The sequence below is a fragment of the Monodelphis domestica genome, chromosome 1 (assembly GCF_027887165.1).
Source record: "Monodelphis domestica isolate mMonDom1 chromosome 1, mMonDom1.pri, whole genome shotgun sequence".
NCBI lineage: Eukaryota > Metazoa > Chordata > Mammalia > Didelphimorphia > Didelphidae > Monodelphis > Monodelphis domestica.
Window position 1 is genome coordinate 490,682,723 of NC_077227.1, and position 24,490 is coordinate 490,707,212.

The 24,490-nt window shown below is 36.7% G+C and overlaps 1 protein-coding gene across 15 annotated transcripts in view; it reads right to left on the reverse strand.

The window, feature by feature from the left end:
* PHACTR3 (phosphatase and actin regulator 3) overlaps positions 1–24,490 on the reverse strand; it is a 329,288-nt gene that overhangs the window by 119,249 nt on the left and 185,549 nt on the right. For all 15 annotated transcript variants that reach the window (XM_056812889.1, XM_007475643.3, XM_056812891.1 and 12 more), the window contains exons 2-4: positions 19,542–19,703; positions 16,335–16,412; positions 3,830–4,027 (exon numbers count right to left, since the gene is read on the reverse strand). In XM_056812889.1, the coding sequence (XP_056668867.1) occupies positions 3,830–4,027; positions 16,335–16,412; positions 19,542–19,703 (438 nt within the window). The remainder of the gene's footprint in view (positions 1–3,829; positions 4,028–16,334; positions 16,413–19,541; positions 19,704–24,490) is intronic.

The following is a 24,490-nucleotide window of genomic DNA, read 5'->3' on the forward strand; positions in this document are numbered from 1 at the left end:
CAGTTGTTTTTCTTCTGTGTTTCTACTCTCACAGTTCTTACTCTGAATGTGGATGGTGTTCTTTCACATAAGTCCCTCAGAATTGACCTGGATCATTGCATTACTTCTAGTAGAGAAGTCCATTACATTGGATTTTGCCACAGTGTATCAGTCTCTGTGTACACTGTTCTCCGGGTTCTGTTCCTCTCACTCTGCATCAATTCCTGAAGGTTGTTCTAGTTGACATGGAATTCCTCCACTTTATTATTCCTTTGAGCACAATAGTATTCCATCACCAACATATACCACAGTTTGTTCAGCCATTCCCCAATTGAAGGGCATCCCCTCATTTTCCAGTTTTTTGCCACCACAAAGAGTGCTGCTATGAATATTCCTGTACATGTCTTTTTCCTTATTATCTCTTTGGGGTACAAACCCAGCAGTGCTATGGCTGGATCAAAGGGCAGGCAGTCTTTTATCGCCCTTTGGGCATAGTTCCAAATTGCCCTCCAGAATGGTTGAGTCAATTCACAACTCTACCAGCAATGCATTCATGTCCCAATTTTGCCACATCCCCTCCAACATTTATTACTTTCCTTTGTTGTCATGTTAGCCAATCAGCTAGGTGTGAGGTGATAACTCAGATTTGTTTTGATTTGCTTCTCTCTGATTATAAGAAATTTAGGACACTTTTTCATGTGCTTATTAATAGTTTTGATTTCTTTAGCTGAAAATTGCCTATTCATGTCCCTAGTTCATTTATCAGCTGGGGAATGGTTTGCTTTTTGTACAATTGGTTTAGCTCCTTATAAATTTGAGTAATTAGACTTTTGTCAACAGTTTTTGTTATAAAGATGTTCCCCAATTTGTTGATTCCCTTCTAATTTTGATTGCATTGGTTTTGTTAGTACAAAAACTTCTTAATTTAATGTAATCAAAATTATTTATTTTACATTTTGTGATATCTTCTAACTCTTGCTTGGTCTTAAAATCTTTACTTTCCCATAGATCTGACAGGTATACTCTTCTATATTCACCTAATTTACTTATAGTTTCTTCCTTTATATTCAAGTCATTCACCCATTCTGAATCTATCTTAGTTGATCTAAACCTAATCTCTCCCATAATCTTTTCCAATTTTCCCAGAAGTTTTTGCAAATAGTGAATTTTTATCCCAAAAGCTGGGCTTTTTGGGTTTAACATATACTGTCTTGCTTAGGTCACATACCCTAAGTCTATTCCACTGATCCGCCTTTCTGTCTCTCAGCCAGTACCATATCGTTTTGATGATCACTGCTTTATAGTATAGTTTAAGATCTGGTACTGCTAAGCCCTAAAAAGTCATTTCTTGTATTGTTGGTGAAGTTGTGAACTGATCCAACCAATCTGGAGGACAATTTGGAACTCTTGCACAAAAGGCTTTAAAACTGTGTATATTCTTTGATCTGGTAATATAGCTGCTGGGTTTATATCGCAAAGAAATTTTTAAAAAAAGGGTATCAAAAATTCAAAATGAGGGCATGTCCAGCAATTGGGGAATGGCTGAACAAACTGTGGCACATATTAGTAATGGAATACTATTGTGCTATAAGAAATGATTAACGATATGATTTCAGAAAAAGCTAGAAAGATCTACAGGAACTGTACAGGAACTGATACAAAGTGAAATAAGAAGAACTGGGAGAACATTGTATACAATAAGAGCAATATTGGTTGATGATTATCTGTGAAAACTTAACTACTCTCAACAATGCAATGACTTAGTACTGGGAATGCTATCCTCTAGAGAAAGAATTGTTGGAATCATCTTTCACATCAGTGTATTTTTAGTTTTATTTTGGGGTTTGGTTTTTGTCTGAGTTTGTTCTTACAACAATGACAAATATGGAAGTGTGTTTTGCATGAAATTAAAATAAATACATTTAAATATATATGTACATATATATCCACACACACACAAATAAAATAAAAGATCATTTCTTCTAGCTGTTAGTAAACAAGTACATTTACTGGCTATGTGACTATGAGTCTCATTTCATCTTGTTGAATCTTAGATTCCTCATCTGTAAAATTTTAATAATACTCTACTTATCTTGTGAGCTTATTAAGAGGAAAGAATTTTGTCAACTATTAAATGTTAAAGAAATGGGAACACTTATTGTGTATGCAGGTGGTCAATTTTTCCCCTTAATTCTTTTTTTACCTACTTCTTTTCATCTTGCAAGTTGGGTCACTCTGTCTAATTTGTTTTTCCAGCCCTTTCTACATACATTTGAGTACAATGCTATTGACTGCTTAGTTGAACCTACAATGTACAGAAAGAAATATCTACAAAAAACTTAATATGTATGTTTTATGGAATCTGCATTTTAATGTCAATAAATTTTAATGTACACTCATGTTTAGGCTTCCCAACAGCTTACATAGAACACTTTTTCAAATGATCTAATCTCATAATATTATTTGTCCTGTGCAATACTACTAGGTATTTCAGATGATAGGATGTAAGTTAAGTAGGCTTAGAATCAGGAAGACCTAGGTTTATTTTAAGCCTCCCATCACTTATTAGCGGTGTAACTGTGATCAAATTACTGTATTAATCTGAGTCAGTTTCCTCACTAATAATATAATTTGTACATTTGTAAGGAAGGGAAAAGGGAAAGGGAGGGGGAAGGGGAAAGGGAAGGGGAAAGGGAAAAGGAAGGAGAAGGGGGTGGGAAAAGGAAGGTAAAGGAACATATTTGAATATTCATTTGTATAACACTATGATTTGCAAAGTACTTTACAGATGTTATCTCAAATGACCCTCTCCATAACCACATGAGGTAGGTGCCATAATTACTTTCATTTTATAGGTAAAACAACTACAACAGAGAGGGGTTAAATAATTTGCCCAAAGTCACAATCTAGGAAATCAATGAGCTGAGACTGAACTCAGATCTTCCTGATTCCAAGGCTACTGTTCTTACCCACTATACCACCTTTGTGCCTTAAATGGGCATAATAATGCCAATAGTGCCTGCTTCACTGGATTGTTGTGAAACTCAAATGAGATAATGCATATAAAGTGTTTCCCAAACTTTAAAGAATTTTGTAAACTTCCACTATTATTGGTGGTAGTAGTAATAGTAGTAGTAGTAGTAGTAATAGTAGTAGTGTAGTAGTAGTAGTAGTAGTAGTAGTAGAAGCAGCAGCAGGAGCAGTAGCAATAGCAGTAGTATTAGTAGTAGTAGTACCAATACCAAGAACAGGACCAGTACTTGTACTAGTAGAAGTAACCATTGTCATGTGGGGTAACAGCAGCTAATTTTTCTCCATAAGCAAAAAAAAATGGCCTTCTGGGGATTGCTTTTATAAGACAGTGGAATAGGTAGAGGCCTAGGTATTTCAGGGGACCCCAAGAATATATCCATATGCCTAAAAGAGCTCCCTTGTATTCAGAAGGCAATGTCTACAATTATCAATGAATTCCTTTGACTTTTCAAAAGTTCCTATGAGAATGCAAATATGCCTGGTATAGGTAACCTTGGGAGTTGTTATCAGTTAATCTTTTAGAGTTTTTAGTTGCTGTGGTAACAAGTAGAGAAAAGAAGAGAAGAGAGGATTATTATAGCTCACCAAAGAAAATATTGCTGAAAGCTAGTCCCCTTCTCCTTGATGTTGGAGTGCATGATAAAATGGTTATCTATGACATCTGGATCATCCCACCCTGCCTCAGGCTTCTCCCCTTTCATCCAATAAGCAGTCTTGGAATCCTGGTAGTAAATCCTAGCCTTAGGGTATAGAGGGTTGGCTTCCAACCCCCCTGGCAGCCTTTGGAGAAGACCCTGAAGGGTGAGCATCCAAATACCTGCATCTTCTTTCTGCTCCTCTGACTGTAGCTCCTCCTCCTCCTCAGGTGAGGTCGGATCTGTGACTGCTGCTGCTTCTGCTATGGAGTTTTCTTGCTGCATCTCTTCTGAGGTAAAGGCCTGGCATTTGGGAGTTGAAGGACCACTCTGCGTTGCTCTAGTGCCACCATCAGCACTGCATGCTTTGGCTTCAGCATCTAAAACATCATGCCATTTAATCTGAATTAAATTATCAGAAGTACACACTCAGCCTTCAAATTCAACATCAGGACATTTCTATATTCAGAACCTGCTCATCAGCTAAGCCACTCCTGCCCTTTCTCAGTAGCCAGCAATTCCCCTTACTTACTTCAGGCATCACTGAGTGCCTACTAAAATGAGGACTTAAATTTCAGCGACAAGGCTGATGTATTTGCACTTTATTTTGGGGTGGGTGGGAAGGGGAGAGGTTTGAATTTGTGATTTTATTGATTTAGGAAACTTTGACTCCTTCTGCAGATGAGCACATGTTCTGCAACTTAATAGATTTAGACATGTCTAGAGCATTGAGTGGTTAAGGAAGGATAGGTTACAGCCAGTATGCCAAGGAAGCTAGATCTTTGACTCTAAGGCCAGCAACACTGCTTGCTGCCATTACCTATATCAGAAAGATACTTACTAAGTATCTGTTAAATGTTGAATTAATAATCTGTGCTCTCTGATCCCTATTATTCCCACCTGCCCCACTCACCTTGCCCGACCCAGCACATGACTTCTAGTTTTATCGTCTAGTATATCAACTCAATCTGGGGTCTGTGTGTGTGTGTGTGTGTGTGTGTGTGTGTACCCAGCCAGATGGTACAGTATAGAGAATGATGCTGGGAGATTCATCAAGTTCAATTCTGGCCTCTGACACTTACTAGATATGTGTCTCTGGGCAAATCACTTTTCCCATTTGCCTCAGTTTCCTTATTTATAAAATGAGCTAGAGAAGGAAATGGCAAACCCCTCTAGTATCTTTGCCAAGAAAACCCCAAAGGGGGCCACAAAGAGTCAGACATAACTGAAATGACTGAACAACAATTACTGTATATGTATGTACACACACCTACACAGAGATACATACACATAGAGAAAACTGAACACACACATACAACCAAATATACATGTATATGTTTGAACCCAGGTGTTCCTGACTCTAATCCCAAATACTCTATCCAATGTGCCATCTAGTTGCCCCATATATACATATACTGTGTATATATACATATAAACATATAATACATGAGTATACAAAACATATACCTACATATAAATATGCTGGTCACGAAGACCCGATTCCAACAACATATGTTTACTCGCTATGTGATCCTGACCAAGTGGCTTAACAGTACTTGTCTGTTTCCTCATATATAAAAATAGGGATATCATCATCACCTACCTCCTAGGATTATTATGAAGATCAAAAGAGATAATAATTGTAAAGCACTTAGCATAGTGTCTGACAGAGTACATGTTCTATGTGAATTTTAGATTTACTCCACCCTGCTTAGTTTGTAGAATTCTAGCAACCAGGAATGTATACACCCCCACTTAAGGATTGACTGTGGGGAGGATGACCTATGACCGACATGTGCTAGCAAGTGACAAATCAGAAACAACTGACAGACCCCTTGGACTGTCTTAAGCCACCATTGGTACATGTGAGACATAGGAAGTGATGTAAAGAACTGCCTATATATTTTGCATCACTTCCTGTGAGGCTCTCTCTCACTTGGTGGTGGTGGGAGCTTTTGGCAGGCTTTGGCTTTGGGGGACTTTGGTGGTGGTGTTACTGGGAGGAGCTCTGTAGTGTGGTTTAGGTTAGACAGTTTCCTTGAATGATCACTTGGTGAGTGATAAGGCTGACTCTCCTTTTCCTTGACCTTCTGAAGGCACTATCCTCCAAGGAGGCCCATCGTCTTGGAGGAGGCCTTGCAGCTGGTAGCTAAGCTAGATTTAATGTTCTGAGAAGGCCCTTGGCTGAGGCCTCTGAACTCCCCTTGGCTTAGGCCAGGCCAGAGCAGATCTTCTATGCATTTCTTCTTCTCCTTCTTCTTAATTTCTTCCTTCTATGTAAATAAACCACCATAAAATTCCATACTGACTGGAGTATTTCATTGGGATTGAATTTAAATCCCTGGTGACCACTAATATATTCATTCTAACTCCTAAATTTACCACTAACATCTAGAAATGTCTGTTATCATCATCATATTATATATTTATATAAATTTTGATAATTGTATTTCAATATAATTGAATTTGCAATCTTATATATTTTATTTTAGGTATTTAAAAACATGATTCTTAAGATTGGTCCATAGGGTGCACTCATGACACCAAAAGATTAAGACTCAAGAGTGTTCAAGAGTGTCCCTTTTAATCCTTTTCTATTGTTGCTCTGCATGCTAAAGAGATTCTTGCCACTGGTATTTTCCTTTTTTCTCCCCATTTTCTAGTCATAAGTAAGCACTCTTGGGTTATGATAGCTACAGGGAACTAAGAGTTCTAGGAATCATGTTTTTGTTCCTTCTATTTTTCTCAAAGACCGGGCTTCTAAAAACATATTAGCTCCTGCCTTAAGACAGAGATTGCACCTGATCCAACTGCAGGACGCTTATTGGGACCAAAAAGCATGACACTGTGACCCTGGCTCCTCCCATGGGTGCTCACGGCTCCCCAAAGACTCAAAGACAACATTCTATTCTAGTACATGTGCTCAGTAGCCTGGGTTTTCAGCACCAATCAAGGCTCCAACATGCTCATGATGTAAGATTAATCACAGACACATGCACTCATTTTGACTGTCACACAGAACATGCAGGCTTTTTTTAATAGTCCAAACTCACTATTCTGGACTGCAATCTCGTTCAGTAAAAAGTTACCATTCTTACAATAGGCTCTGCAGGAGCACAGTTGCTAAGATACAGCTAGGGGACTGGGGGCAGAGCTCTTGTTCCGTAGCCCCATCTCATTGTACAGTTGGATTGCTTATGATCAGGGGTGCACAAGCAGCTGTTCCCATTGTTTATCTGATGCCTTTCCCCTCCCTGGTGTTACAGAATGAAATAGATTTGGAGGAAGCCTATATTTAACATTGCAAAGGGGGTGGGGGTGGGAACCCACTTAGGCCAGTATTTCCATAAGGCAGAAAAAGGACATTTGATCTATCAGGGTCTAATTCTCAGGGGTAATATAATGTATGTCAGCAGAGGAAATTAGACAAGATGCCATGTGAATAAATTTTAAAGATCTAATTATAAATATTAAATTAGTTAAATCATTGAGGAAAAATTTAAGCCCATCTCTATTAGAAGATGGAGAAAAGTCACCGCCATGGTTCTCTGAGCAGCTTATGACACTGAGAAATTCATAAGCTAATTTTCATGACCAGAGAGGGAAGACCCTTCATATTTGTAAAAGCTTTAAAAATAGAAAAATCAATGGTTGAAAGGAAGAGATGGCAATGAAGAGAGGAAGATGGGGAAGGAAGACAATTCTTTAGTTTTTCCCTCCTACCCTAAGTCTAGGTAGAAGTTACCTAATCCAGGCAGGTGTTTTCAACCTTTTCAGTCCATAATATACTTTGGCTTTCAGGAAGTCATCCTATGCCACTTATTTAATGTGAAATGAAATAAATTCTAGAATTTACAACATGCATATGCCCATGATAAATGAGATCAAATAAAGGGATTAATTTTTCATAAATATAAATAGCTAATATTTTAGTAGCACAAGATTGTTCCTTCAATGGAATAATATAATTTATCAAATATTCCCAATTATCCTTTAACAAGTTTTTCATACTCTGGGGTTATGCTATCAGAGGTTGAGAGTCTTTAATCTAATCTCTTATGTATACGAAGAAATTAAAACATAAATTTTCTCTTTCTGGAGTATGAGGTAAGAAACACAAAATGCATCTGAAAAGTACCCTACATTTAAAACATTCACAAGCTACTTTTCTCCAGTCAGTACTGCAGGAGAAATACACACATTTCCAAAGATGAACTCTGTTCTATTATCTTCTCTCTTCTTCTGTTTTCTCCTTTGCCATGTCATAGCTTCAGATAGAAATTTTGACTGAATGAATCCCAAATCTAGATCATTTGCCCCAGCTTTCTAATCATTAATTTCCAATTAAATTCTAGTCATGTCCATCTAGACACATCAGTACTTCAACAACCAATCGTAAAACAAAATCATTATCCTTCTCCTCAAACCAACTCCCCTTCTTGAATTGGAGGCTCATTCTCCCAATCTCCTCAGCTCAAATCCTCACCACTACTTTGACTCCCTTCCTGTGCCCCTATTCATTCATTGCTAAATCTATCATCATTGTAACTAGGACCTTCATTTCTTCTTGTCAGGCTATCTATCATTAATCATTTTTGCCTACTCTGGTCCTCCTCCCCTCTTCTTTCTTAACATACTGTTAAGAAAGAAGAAATATGTTTCTTAACATATTGTTGTTTAGTCATGTCCAAATTTTCATGATCCTTTTTGGGGTTTTCTTGGCTCTACTGGAATAGTTTTCCATTTCCTTCTTCAATTTATTTTACAAATGAGGAAACTCTGGCTAAGAGGGTTTAGTGACTTGTCCAGGGTTACAGAGCTAGAAAGTGTCTCAGCTCAAATTGGAACTCCGGGAGAAGAGACTTCCTGACTCCTTTCCTGGCTATCCACTGTGCCACCTAGCACCACATATTTCTTAATGTGCTATCTTCCTAGTGCACAACTCTGATCCATTTCCTTCCCTGACCAAAAATTTTCATTGGTTCCCTAATAAAACATCCAAAACTCTTCTTAATCTAGCCCTAACCCACTTCTTCAGCTTTTTATCATTATTATTCACTCCTCCATATTACACTGTAACCAAAATTAACTACTTGTCATTCCCTGAAAACTTAATTCTGCCTTTGTTCATGCTATTTTCTCTACTTGCCTTCTCTCCCACATCTCTAGCTACTTAAATTCTACCCTTACAGATCAAATCCACTTCTCTATGAAGTCTTCTGAGATTTCCCAATCAGAAATTACATTTCTCCTCTTAATTCCCATAGGACCTTGTATATATCTCTCCAGAAATGATAATGTTAAGCTCTGAAATCCATTTGTCTATGCACATGTTTTATCTTTTGGTTACAATCAATATTATAAACTTCTTGAGGGTAAAAACACTAATTTTTCCTTGTATTTTTTCACAGAGACTAATCATAGTTACTGGTCCCCCCTTAGTTATTATTGGAGTAATCATAATTTTAGAGGCTAAGAGAAACTAGAGTAGTGGAGGGTATAGGAAAAAGAGTTCAGAGACTCATTTATTCATTCCAGAAACATGTTTCTTACCATGTATGTGCCTCTAGAGGATTGGGCTAGGCACTAAGAGAGGGATTCTTAATTTTGTGTGTGTGTGTGTGTAAAGGGCCCCTTTGACAAACTGAGTACCTCTTCTCAGAATGAGACTCAAATGCATAAATAAAACAAGGGAAAACAACTATATTGAAATATAGTTATCAAAATATTTTTAAAAATAAATTCACAGACAATAGGTTAAGAATCTGAATCATTAAGTGGACTTAGAGAGATTTAAGACACAATCTCTGCCTTCATGGAATTCACCATCTAGTAAGATAAGATTTACACATAGATGACTAACACATATTACATGAAAAATACACAAATTAAAAATGTGCTATGTGAGATCTGAGTGAGAAGGTGATTACTAACTAGGGATCAAGGAAGGGGTTAAAGATTTAATGAAGTTGTCTTAGAACAATCATACCATTTTAATTTCTGGAATACCGTTCCCCTCTTTTTTCTCCCTAAAGGAAAAAGGAGCAAATTTAACCCAGTTTAATTTAATCCAGTTTTGGGAAGGATTAACAGTATTGTTGATGCTGTTGTCTTAAGCAGCAATGGACAAAATACATATATTAATAAAGGCACAGAATTATCCCTGAAGGGTGGGGGTGAGAAGAGCCTCATTGAGCTAGAAGCAAATCACATGAAGCATATTATATTAGCCTTCAGTTGGCCATTACTCACAGCTTCTGTCTAGACACCAGTGCAATCTTGTAAATCTCCTTGATAGTTTTATAGTTTACAGCCTCAAACAAGGGACCCTCCACATCCAAGGGTCTCTTTTAAAAGGACATTCTCCCCTGCCAAGTTCTTGAGTAAAGGGAGATTACTCACTCTGTTTATTTTACTAAAATGGCATGAAGATGGAAAAAGCCTTTCTCTGCTCTCCAATCAATTTTTAAAGACGATCCAGCTCTTTTTTATTTCCCTTTTCATGTCATCATGTCTCTTGGCATAACAATAATAACAACAATAGCATTTACCTGGTACTTTTAGGTTTGAAGAACATTTTATAAGTATCTCATTTTCATCTTGTAACTCTGGAAGGTAGGTAACATTATCATCTCCATTTTACAGATAAGGAAACTGAAACAAGTTAATTGACTTGCCTAGACTCCCACAACTAGTAAGCATCTGAGGTTACATCCAAACTTGGGTCCTCTTGGCTTTAGACTCAGTGCTTTATCCACTGTGCCTCGCTACATTTATTAAGGCTGTATGTTGTGGCATTATTTGCCCAATTTGTAAAATGGTGATAATAATATGTAAATTTACCTACCTCATAAGTATTTTGAAAAAAAGAAGTACCTTAAAGTATTATAGATATATGATATATTGTTTCTATTATTATCAACATAATTTGATGGCTAATCAGATTTAGTAAAAAAAAATACTCAGAAAATTCAGAATCCTATTACTCATTCAACAAGCAAATTATTAAGTGCCTACTATGTGCCATGTGTAGGGAGCTCACAGGACATCTTCCTCGACACTGAATTAAACAATCGTTTAAATACCAAGCATTCTATCACATCCTAGAGAGGAGAGGAAGACAGCAAGGGAAGCAGATAGAGAGGGAAGAAGTGTTAAGCACTTTATAAATATGATCTCATTTAATACTCAACTCACAACAACTCTGAGAGGTAGGAACTATTATTATCACCATTTTACAATAGAAGAAAATGAGGCAGATAGAGGTTAAGTAACTTGTCCAGGTTCTCACAGCTAGAAAGGTTCCGAGGCCAGAATTGAACTTGGGTCTTTCTAGCTCCAAGCATAGTGCTCTATCTATCTGCCTAACATTTTCTAAATAGGGGAAAACAAAGAGTGCACTATATATTTAGACTGTACAATTTACTCTTGTAAATATGCTGCATACACAAAATATGCACCAGGTAAAAGCAAAGATATGATTGGGATGACTCTATGAACTGTTTTGGCACTTGAACTGAGCCTTGAAGGAAACTATAATGAGCACCACATACCACAACATTCTAGAACTCCCATGTTCAGAAAGGAAGATGCTTCTTAGAGTCCTAGAGCACATGACAAAGAGTAGTAAGGAGAGTAAGGTTCTAGTCCTTGCCCTGTCATTTATTACCTGACTGAGCATGATGCACAATCTAGCAGCCTCAGTTTCCTTCATTATAAAATGGGAAGGTTGGAATGGATGAACATATAACATGCCTTTCAAATCCCAGTGTTCTGTGTGATTCCCATTCACACAAACAATGAAATGTCTTTTACCTACTATACCTGATCAAAAAGCAAAATACAATGCACCCTCCATGAATTGGGGAAAAGAATAGTTAAAATTCACAGATAATCCCCAAATTCACTTAACTGAGAGAAAAACTTTATTGGTTGGATACATAATCTCAATCAGAACTTCACGGTACTTGGGGTTTCCAAAAGTGTGAGGATCAAATGAGATAAGAGATGGAAAACTGCCTTCTCCAGGCTGTACCACAGCCACCTTATCCCCCCCCCCAAGACTTTCTCTCCCACAGCATAGAAACCTTTATCCTCTGGAAGCTCCCTCCACTTCCCGACTACTCACATTGGAAGTACTCTCTGTCCCTGACTCCCTCCTTCTGATTGGCTGGTTCTTCCCTCCCACAACCTCCAATTAAAGGAGTGAACCAGAAACAAAAAAAAAAGTCTTGATTTGCATCCAGGTTATACTGCTGACTCATCTCCACAGACTTTTCTTTGCTTTTCCCCTAGACACCTTCTCATCTCTCCCCTACCAGATCCCTTTTATGTATGTCTCACTAAAATATAAGCTCTGTAAAGGCAAGGACTGTTTTTCTTAATAAATGCTTGTTGATTGCCTAACATTTTGCAAACTTTGTATGCAATCTTTGTATTCCTAATTGAGTAATGGCTTTGCTTTGTGTTCTCTATGAAGAAAGGCACAATAATTATAGAAAGCTGTTCTCAAAGAGGAATCTTTAATAAACTTTCCACTCCAACTGACACCATGCTAGTTCAGGTCCCCATTATCTCTTAAACACGGTGATTATTATAGTCTTCTTACTAACCTTGCCTTCCAATCTCTCTGCCATTTTCCTAATGCACTGGTCTGCTCATGCCACTTCTTTGATCAAAAATACTCCAGAGGGCAGCTGGGTGGCTAAGAGGATTGAGAACCAGGCCTAGAGACAGAAGGTCCTAGGTTCAAATCTGGCCTCAGCCACTTCCCAGCTGTGTGACCCTGGGCAAGTCACTTGACCCCCATTGCCTAGCCCTTACCACTCTTCTGCCTTGGAACCAATACACAGTATTGACTCCAACAAGGAAGGTAAGGATTTTAAAAACTACTCCAGTGGTTCCCCACTGTCTACTGTCCAAAGCATAAATTCCTAAGCTGGGCATTCAAGGCCTTCTACAAATTGGCTCCAATTTAGCCTTCTTGCCATATTTTATTGTATTCCCTGTTGTGTCTTTGACATACCAATTGCTATACAATGGCTAGACCATATAACTTGCTTTCTCTCACTCAACATAACACATCCATCTATCAAAAGAATTCTTCTTAACATTCTAGGCAAGTATGATTTCCTTGGAGTAGTGGATAGAGTGCTGGGCCTGGAATCAGGAAGGCTTATCTTTCTGAGTTCAAATCTGATTTCAGATATTTACTAGCTATATGACCCTGAGCAAGTCACTTTATCCTGCTTACCTCAGTTTCCTCATCTGTAAAATGAGCTGGAGAAGGAAATGGTAAACTATTCCAGTTTCTTTATCAAGAAAATTCCAAATGGGGACACAAAGAGTTGAATAATACTTAACCACAACAGTGATCTCCTTAAAGTATCTCGGGGTTGGAAGGAAACTTGTAAATGTTTTAAGCCATACTAGAATACCAATATCCCTTATAGCCTTAATAAGTCATCCAGCCTTTACTTAAAGATTTAAAGGAATAAGGAACTCATCACCTCCTAATTCATTTTATTTTTTGGAAAATGAATGGCTTACTTCCAGTTTTGCCACAAATTTCCTTTGCAACCTTAAACAAATCACTGGATTCAGAAGATCCATGATTAAATCTCAAATCTGTCCCTCTATCTGATCTTGGGTACATTACTTGATGTCTTATGTTCTTAGTTTATCTGTAAAATTGGGACTATTATATTGTTTTTATATCTCAAAGATTTTGTATTAAGAAAAACAAGACGACTGTTTTTTTTTTAAACCCTTACCTTCCATCTTAGAATCAATATTGTGTATTGGTTCCAAAACAGAAGAACAGTAAGGTCTAGGTAGGCTATGAGGGTTAAGTGCTTTGCCCAGGGTCACACAGCTAGGAAGTTTCAGATTTGAACCAAGGACGTTCAGTCTCTAGGCCTGGCTCTCAATCCACTAAGTCAACCAGGCACCCCTAAAATGACTGTTTTCTAAATTATTCTTCTAGAATATTTAAAGTATCACACAGATGCAAAGCATTATTATTCACTAGATGGTTTTTTTATGTGCGACAAAAGCTTGCACAAGAACAAAACAAAAGGTATGGCAATAGGATCCCAAGATGCTAGAGAATCAATCTGCCTGCTCTTATCATTCAGCAACAGTTCAGTGTTTGTGAGCTGGGCCCCATCTGACTTCTCAAAACATAAACTATTTTTCAAGGATGTGAGGTTTGGCAAAACCCAAGCTGCCCTTTGCCAAACAGTTTTTCTCTTTAATTTTCAAAACATGTCATTTATTCGGGAAGGAACTACATCTCTATCTTTTCCGGCCCACTTTCCCTTCATTCACTGAAATGAAAAAAAAATTTTTTTCACACTATTTGATGACTAAGCATCTTTGTCCTTAACAATTTTTTTTTTTGCTTGAAACAAAACTAAAAATATAAGGATTTGGGGGCTTTGGCTGAGCAATCAACAAGCAAAATATCCCAGCTTTTTAACTTGCCAAAATGTACTCCCTCCACATCTCTGAGATGCCTTGGTTAGGGAAGTTAAATAAGGTACATGGTACATGAGTGTTCATCAATGACTTTTCATGGCAGCCAGTTCTCATACTCAGAGCATCTGAATACTTTTTTTTTTTTCAGGTAGGGAAGCACTAAAAATAGCAGTGCAATCTGCTTCTCTTTCCTGGATCTGAAGAATAGAAATAATGAAAAAATGCCCCCAGCTAAATTAGATTTACCAGAAAGCAAGCCTCAGTGAATTAGCATCCCTGCATGAAATCTGGATTAATTTGTTTCATATGCAGACTCCCTTAATTTCTAATACTTTAGGCCAAATTGACAAGACAGAGTACTATTATAAGGATGGAAAGGGGAGTTGGAAATTCAGGGCAGTCACAGACTCCCTGTGCATGCCAGGTAATTAACAAGGGAAGGATGCAGAGCTCTAACAAAGAGGCTAGAACCTATATTATAGTCTGGTCTCTACTACTTCATCTTCCCCCATATTGTTCTTATGTCCTAGTGAATGTATTTTTCTTCTAATACCCTCAAGCCAGGATTCAGAATCTCACAGTAAGAGCTAGCACAGGAGATTTTCAGCTTACAGAATTCATGCCTTATAAATCATTTTATTTGAGCCCAATGGCTGCTATTAAATAATTCCTACAGCATGGGTTAACCATTGTATGTGTGTGTGTGTGTGTGTGTGTGTGTGTGTGTGTGTGTGTGTGTGTATGTGTGTGTGTGTGTCTTAGATCCCTTTGGTAGTCAGATCCCTTCTTGGAATAGTATCTCTAAATAATCAAAGGAAATGTTAAATTTAATTTAGAGGTTAGTAAAAATAAAAATGTGGTATTTTCCCATTCAAATCCCTACTCTACAGAGAGAAATAAGTCCATGTAAAGAAAGATTATATTATCAAATCATTTTATTTTTAACACAAGTCAAAACCAAATATAAAATATGTCAGGATAGGCCAGCTAGTTGATAGAGGATAGTTGATAGGGCTTGGGAGTCTTGTCTACTTTCTGAGTTCAAATCTGGCCTCAGATACTAGCTACATAATCCTGGGCAAGTCACTTAAGGCTGTTATTTCAGATTCCTTATCTGTAAAATGAGCTGGAGAAGGAAATGGCAATCTTTTCTAGTTATCTTTGCCATAAAACCTCCAACTAAGGTCACAAAGAGCTAGATGTGACTGAAATGACTAAACAACAACAAGGCAGGATAATGAACTAAATCAGTGCTGTAAATTCCAATAGAAACAGGAGCTATTAATAAATGAATATTACTCCTTTGGGCCACATATTGACTATTTTAAAAATGTAATATTACCTATTTTTATGATTTTTAAAAATTTTCATTTTGCTAAATATTTCCCAATTACATTTTAATCTGCTTTGGGCCATACTCGCGAGTATTGGGGGCATATGTGGACTATGGGCCATGTGTTTGACACTTTCTGAACTAAAAATCTCTATGATTCTTTCTAGTATTAACATTTTGTGGTTCTTAGGAGGATAAAATTATATTCCTAGATTCATCATTAATTTTGTGCCTGGAAAAGTTATTTCTGTCATGGGGACTCAGTTTATCCATCTATAAATTGAAGGTGCTGGACTAGATCAATATCTAAGGTCTTTTCCTCTGTTTCTCCACTAAATTGAAGCTATTAGATGAGATATCTAAGATATGTTAAAGTTTTAACATTTTGTGGTTATTGTCTATGAAAAATTTCTGGATTCAGATATGCCTTTTTTACTTCAATTCAGAGCCATGAAGGAAATGCTTTAGACACATACAAATATATGAACATATAAACACACAAATAGAAAGTTAATTTCTAGCTCTGATATCAATTTAAAGAGAACAAGGCAAATATTTAGCACAATATGGATGAAAGCAAATCATTTAGCAATTTTAAAAAATCATTGCTAAAAATTCTTGAGGCACTTAACAATCAAATGATACAAATGTGTTCTGGAATACTCTGGAATCTCTAATATGCTAGAATCACATTTAGAACAGTCTGTATACTTGGAAAACTCCAGTTCCCTGAGTAAGACTCCCAAGGACATGTTAGTTTTGTTCTGGTCCTTGATCCATCTATGGGATCTTCCATGTTCTGCCCCTGAACTCTTTGAATTTCCAATTCACATGACAGAATGGATTCCTCAGAAGTGATCAAGGCCCTGGCTTACCTTGCTCGATCATCTCCAGAAGGCCCTTTTTAATGAGTTCATCTCGACCTTGCCTCGTAGCAATCTTCTTTTCCAACACTGCACAACACATAAACACCAAAATGTTGACAGTCAAAAGCCAATCCTTTGCTAATGGTTGTTCATTGCAAAGTGAGCAGCAGGGGACAATGAACCTTGAGTTCACTCAAAGCAAACACTGGGAAACTGGCTAACTAAAAGGTTATATATAATTCTATAATGACAATGACATTTAACAAATTTTGAGTACTTATTTTTACAAAAGTTCTGGGCCTCTCCAATAATCATACTCTTTAGAGCTGCCAATTATAGTACAACTAGACAAATAGAAACCTTTTAAACACTCCTCTCTCCCCCAGATATTTTTTTAAAGACAATAACCTCCATGATTTATTTGAAAGACAAATCTGTGGAAATCCCTCTTCTCTAAACTAGCTGTTCTTTGGATCCAAAAATTCAATAATTTACCAGCTGAGGAATGTATCCTTTTCCTGCCCTCATCACCCTGATGTATTTTTCTGTGGTCTGCATTATCATTTGCTAAATACATTTCAACACACTATTTAAGTCAGGTCTCAGCTCTAAGACCTTTGTGCTTTCTCACTCAAGAAATTCCACAAATAAATCATATATTAATAGCATTCATAAAATTCAAAAAAGCCAATGAGCCTTTCCCCAGTCAAGGGCAGTTGCCAGATCTTGTCAATTTCTCCTTCAGAACATCTTCAAATAGTGTTCTCTCCTCTCTATCCAACAGTAAAATCTGTTCTGCATGTGGTAACCATGTCTCCCTTACTCTCATCCTCCCTTAATTCTCCTAACTCCTCCCCTCACTCTGCTCTCCAGCTGACATTCAAAGGCTGCCACAAAATTATCTGTCATCTTTCCTTGCTATTAAGATAGCACCATTTCCTCTTTTAGAATATCTTGCTACAAGTTAATTTTGGTTTAGTGCCTTTAGAATGGAGACTATACCTCTAATTTCATTAGTATCAGGAACTCCTGATCCAGGCTAATTTTTTTTCTACCTTCCCAAGATATATCTTTTGGCATCCCCATCAGAGACAGAATTCTGGACTGACCCAGTGTACCAATTTTGATGTTTTCAAGGAGATTGAGATCATAACAAGGATGGCAACAAAATGTTTCAAAAATGAAATATAGTTCAGGAAGGCTCAAGTTACCCTTTCAACATTGTGTCAGCTGATGACTATGATGATAAAAAGTGTGTTTATGTGCTTGGGGGAGGCAGAATGGGAGAGGTACTACAGACTGTAAAGCAAGCCCATGAGGTAGTAAACATAAGATTCAGAGTCTCAAAACCTGGATTAGAGTTAGACTTGCAACTGTCATTTCTTAGCCATGTACCCCTACTTGTGGCATTTATCCTCTCTGAAGATCAGTTTCCCCATCTATAAATATGGTGGGGGTAATCACCCCTGTTGTGTTTTACAGAGTTATGATAGTCAAATGGAAGTCATATCTAGCAAAATAATTTGAAAAATTATGGGGAGCAGTTAGGTAGCTCAGTGGATTGAAAGGCAAAATCCCACAGATGAGAGACCCTGAGTTCAAATTTGACATCAGACACTTCTTAGCTGTGTAACCCTGGGCAAGTCACTTAACCCTCCCCATTGTCTACATCTTACCATTCTTCTGCATTGGTATCCATACGCAGTATTGATTCTCAGATGGAAAATTAGAGTATAAAAAAAAAAGAAATAAAAATTGTATAGTGCCTTCCAGATTTACAGAATTTGACAGGACCTCAGAGATAGATCAGCATAAGCCATATCTTAAATTGGATCCTTTCTACAACATCTCTGAAAAGTAAGCCTATAGTTTCTGCTTGAAGACCTTCCATGATGAGAACGCACTATCTAGTAAAGTATATACATTCCACTTTGGGATAGCTCAAATAGACAGGAAGTTTCTTTCTATAAGGAACTGAAATTTGTTTCGCTGATATAACCATTTACTCATTGTAATAATAATCTCTGTGGACTAGCAGAGTATCTATAATCTTTCTTCCATATGGCCTTTCAAATTAATGAAGACAGTTTTCATGTTTTCCCTCAGCCTTCTCCAGGATGGGCATCTCCATCCAGTTTATGTCCTGCTCCCTTTTCTGTCATCTCACCATCCTGATTACTGTCTGATGGATCCATTCCAGTTTGTTAAAGTCTCTCTTAAAATGTTATCCCCAGAAGTGAATACAGAAGACCAGACAGTCTTATTAGAGAATAGCAGGATTATTACACCGGAAGTTCTAAGCAATATAATTGGTTCTGAACAAAAACAATGTAATCTAAGACTTCATTAGATTTTTTTGGCTTCAATGGCAAACTGTTTACTCACATTGAGGTTGCAGGCCATTAAAATTCCATTGTTTTTGTTTCATTTTTGTTTTTGGTTGTTAACATGAGCTGCTGTCTAGTTATTCTATCTCTGTCCTACAGCTGATTTTTAGAAATCAGACATATGGGATTTTACATCTATCCCTATTAAATTTCATCTAATTAGATTAACCTCATTGTTCTACCCTGTCACAGTCTTTTGGGATCTTGATTCTGTCATCTCATGCTAGTGATCCCTTCCAGCTTGTGTCATCTGCAAATCTCATAGCAAATGAAAGTAAGTGGCATAATTAATAAGTAGTGACAAAGTTCAAGCCATCTAATGAAGAAGATTTTGTCTCCTTATTCCCTGACTACTTATACCATCTTTGGCTTTACAGAGCAATGAAAAATAATGGATTGTTGGAATATCTCAAGGTAAGATGTCCTGAAGTAGTCACTTACAGAGCTTGGACCTGAAGGTTTTAGACTAATTTCACATGAGCATCTTAGATGTCAATTATGCATCACAACTAATGATAATGTGGTTCAAAGAAAGACCAGAAAATGAAAGGCTGGGGCAGTCCATGATATACAGTTTTGAGTTGGGTTGTTTTCAAGACAGTAACTTTTCCCCTTAATGATTGAACCTGGACTACTTCTGACCTTATAGGTCACTTTTTGAATCTCAAATAAATAGTAAAAAGAACAGAGGGGTTGTAATTTATTAAACTATGCTCTTCAGATGACTTCAGTGAGATTCCCTACCAGTAACAAATCTCATTATTTTATTATGACTCTTCTAGGTAGCAAAGTTTACCTCCCTCGCCTCCCTTTATAGTATAGCTTTTACCTGATGAAGTCTGTTTCAGCTTTTCATTTTTCTTTTTTCTCCATTTCCAAGGTTTAAAGATTCTCCCTAATGTGGCCAGTTTGCTATTCCTCCTCACCGGGGGAGTACGGATCCCTGAGACCAGATATTCGGAACGCACTGCAGGAGACTGGTCCATCTCATCTAGGAGAGCAAAACCAGAAAGGGATAGGTTATCATCGAGCCAACAGTGTTCCCCAAAATGAGTTTTGGGGATTTTTTTACCACAGAGATTTCTAAAACGCAGTAAAGATCATGGAAAACAATCATTTCTTTCTTTGAGGAATATCCTAAATCTTCTCTGAGGTCCCAAAGAAACTATTCCATTTTCATACCCTCCAGACACTAATCATTTTCTCCTGCCTCCACAAATTTGCTCACATCATTCCCACTTTCCTGAAAATGCCACCTTCTCCATCACAAAGTCAAATCTGACCTGTCAATAACAAGATTAGTTTGTTTTAAGATTTGCCAACTACTTTATCTGCACAGTGGATATGAGCAGGCCACAACACATTGCAAATATGTACTGGAGAAAGAACATTCATAAATGGCATGACAGGATCACTAGAGTATCCCTCAAAATAACACTACAAGATAGGTGGTATTCTTGTCATTAATCCTATTTTCCACCTGAGGTAGTTTTCTCTACAGAGGTAAAGCAATTTCCTTAAGATTAAACCAATCTAAATCTCCAATCTTTTAGGGAAGGTTCATTGTAATGTCTTTTTCCTCAAAACTTCTAAAACACTACTTATCTATGCCATTGATAGCACTTAATATACAGTACCTTAAAATGATCATGATTTTACTTACAATTATGCATATATGCTTTTAGCTCCACTCCTAGACCATTTTTTATTTATTTTGGTAACTGTACATACATGCCCCCCCACACACAGACACACATACACACACATTTGCATACAAGTTACTTTGTGACAGCATCATAGAATTATGGTCTTTGGGACAGAGAGGACCTAAAATCTCATCAAGACTAACATTCAACTTATTAAATTATTAGTTAGGATATAGTAAGAATTCACTAAATTTCTTCCATGTCCTAAGCATGCTGAAAGGGCCTGGGGATATTCACATATTCAAATGAATCTCTCATATCCTCCTGTCCCTCCATCCTGTCCAACTTGTGAAGTTTTTGTCCACATCCACCCATATACTTAGCATGGAGAGTCAACTTATCATGTTGGAGGGTTCATTCCAATTTCTTCTAACATCACAAGAGCACAGGAGAATTGACTGTCCACTTGTCATATTTTACCTTTGATATGTGACTAGTCTTTCTTCCTTTCCTAGTACCTAAGTCCTTGAAGCCATCTTTTACTCCTATTCTTTGAAGTTCCCTATTGGTTTTGTATAGCAACCTGCTCATATCTGCCATATATCTCCATTGCTGTCTGTGTAATATTAATTAATTATTCAGAAACTATTGCTGCCTATATCTTAATGCCCTATAGCAATATTTGTAGATGCCTTTTATTATTTAAAGTTCTCTTTAAAAGCACAGGAAGATTTTTCTAGTTTCGATGGGGATTTGGAATGCAATAACAATGGAACAAGTGCCCTGAAAGAGCTAATAGAAATTCAGGAGGAAAATAGGTCCAGAGAGATGGATGAAATAATTTGCTAAAAATCATATAGATAAGGTAAGCACCAAAAACAGTGCCTAATAGATAGTACGAACTTAAATAAAAGTTTTTTGGAGCCAAGATAGTGGCTTAGTAGTAGTGAAAGCTGAAACTGCTTTGATAATCCTTCCAAACCAATCTTTAAAGAACACTTCAAAATGACAGGAGACAAAAAAAACAACAGCAAAATGGAGTGAGGGGGGCTATCCCACTGAATACAACTTGAAAGGTAGGCAGAGAGAGTCAATTTTCTCAAGATAAGAGGGAACCAGAAGCAAAACTATCCATAGAAGAAACCCATAGAATAATGATGGCCAACCACCCTCAAACACATGTTCCAGGTTCTGAGATTGGACATAGGCCAACTTTGGGATCTTATGAACCTGGATAGGCCAACTTTGGGATCTTATAAACCTGGATACATAAAAAGCAGAGTATCCCACAGCTACCCCTTGAAGTCCCAGGCTCTGGCACCACCCCAAAGGAAAACCCAGAAGTTCATATAGCTTTTCCCTTTCAAGCCTGTCCTACAATGAAAACTTAGCCCCAGGACAAAGTATCTCACAGTGTAGAGTCCTCCAAGAAAACAGCAGAAGAGAGAGAACTATCAGCTTTCAGAATTCTCAGTCCACAAGCAAAAGAAGGCTGAGAAAATGAACAAACAGCAAAAGAAACACATAACCTTAGAAAATATCTTTGGAGACAAAGAAGGAAATAGAGAGTCAATAGCAGACAGTGAAATACAAGCAACCACATGCAAAACTTCAAAGAAAAATGGAAATTGGTCTCAAGCATTAAAAGAACTCAAAAACAAATTCAATAATTAAAGAAGATAGGTTGAAGAAAATTGGTGAAAAAATGAGAGTAATGCAAAAAGAAAATAATAGTTTAAAAGGCAAACTTGTTCAACTGGAAAAAGAGGCACAAAATTCAATGGAGAAAATAGTTTTCTATAAAACAGAATTGACCTACTAGAGAAAGAGGCAAAAAAAAAAATACAGTGAAGTAAAGAGTGCCATAAAAAGTAGAATGGACCAAATAAAAAAGGAGGATCAAAAGGTAATGGAAGAAATTCAGTCTTTAAAAGTTAGAAGTGGGCAAATAGATGCTAATTATTTCATGAGAACAAGAAAAAATAAAACAAAATCAAAAGAATGAAAAAATGGGGACAAAAAAGAAATATCTCACTAAAAAAAAAAAGCAACTGACCTAGAAAACAGATCCAGGAGAGACAATTTGAATTTTATTAGAGAACCTGAAGGTCATGACCAAAAAAAAAAAAAAGAAAAGAAAAGAAAAGAAAAGAAAAAAATCCTAGACATTATGTTACAAGAAATTATCCAAGAAAACTGCCCTGATATTCTTGAACAAGAGAGTAAAACGGAAATTTAAAGAATCCACAATTTAACTCCTGCAATAAATCCCCAAATCACAACTCCCAGGCATGTTATAGCCAAGTTCAAGAGCTCCCAGGGCAAGGAGAAATACTACAGGTATTCAGAAAGAAACAATTGAAATATCATGGAGCCCTAGTCAGGATTGCATAGGATCTGGCAGCTTCCACAATGAAGGAACAGAAGGCTTAAAATATGATATTTTGAAAGGCAGGGGAACTGGGTTTATGACCAAGAATCATGTACTCATCAAAACTGGTTATATTCTTTCAGGGGAAAGTATGGTCATTTAATAAAATAGAAGGCCTCCAAGTATTCCTGAAGACAGACTTAAACAGAAAATTTGATAACTAAATATAAAATTCAAGAGAAGCATAAAAAGATGAATAAGAAAAAGAAAAAAATAAGGGCTTCAATAACATCAGATTGATTACATTCATATATGGAAAGATGATGTCTATAACTCAACATTATTATCATTATCATAGTAGTTAGAAGAAATATATGGGCAGAGAGTGTGGGGGTAAGGATGATATGTAAAAAAAAATCTAGGGATGAAGAAGAGGTTTGCAATAAGAGAAATGTCATGAGAGAAGTAGGTAGTATAGACAATGAAGTAACATCAATACTTAACATATATGCACAAATAGTATAGCATCCAGATTTTTAAAGGAGAAATTAAAAGTGCTTAAGGTGGAAATAGACAGTAAAACTATACTACTGGAGGACCTCAACCTTACCCAATCAGAACTAGATAAATATAACCAAAAAATAAATAAGAAATTTTAGAAAAGTTAGATTTGACAGATATCTGGATAAAATTGAATAGGAATAAAAATGAATATACCCTTTTTTCAGCAGTACATGGTACACATGTGAAAACTGACCTTGTGCTAGAACATAAAAACTTCACATCCAAATACAGAAAAGTAGAAATAACAAATTAAACTTTTTCAGATCACAATGCAATAAAGATTATAATCAATAAAGATTCACAGAAAGGGAAATTAAAAATTAATTGGAAACTAAATAATCTAATTCTTCAGAATATATAGGTCAAAGAACAAATCGTAGAAACAATCAGATGATTTTGTAAGTGAATTCTTTCAAACATTTAAAAAACAATTTATCTCAATACTATACAAACTATTTGGAAAAATAAGCAAAGAAGGAGTTCTAACAATTTCTTTTTAAGACACAAATGTGTTGTTGATACCTAAGTCAGAAAGATAAAAAAACAGAGAGAATTACAGACCAATTTCCCTAATGAAAATTCATGCAAAAAATTCTTAAATAAAATACTAGCAAAGAGACTACAGCAATATGACCAGGTGGGATTTATACCAGGAATACAAAGGCTGGTTTAATATTAGGAAAAGCATCCACATAATTGACCTTATCAGTAATCAAATTAACAGAAATCACAAGATTGTCAATAGATGAAGAAAAAATCTTTGAGAAAATACAATAGTATTTACTAAAAACTCTAGAAAGAATAGGAATAAAAGAACCTTTCCTCAAAATAATAAGTAGTATTTATTTAAAACCATCAATAAGTATCATGTGTAATGGGGATAAATTAGAGAAATCTTCTCAATTAAAACTGGAGTGAAGGGGGCAGCTGGGTGGCTCAGTGGATTGAGAGCCAGGCCTAGAGATGGGAGGTCCTAGGTTCAAATTCGACCTCAGACACTTCCCAGCTGTGTGACCCTGTGCAAGTCACTTGACCCCCATTGCCTAGCCCTTACCACTCTTCTGCCTTGGAGCCAATAAGTAAGGGTTTAAAAAAAGAAAACTGGAGTGAAATAAGGATACCCATTATCACCACTATTATTTAATATTGTACAAGAAATGCTAGTTTTAGGAATTAGAGAAGAAAAAGAAATTTAAG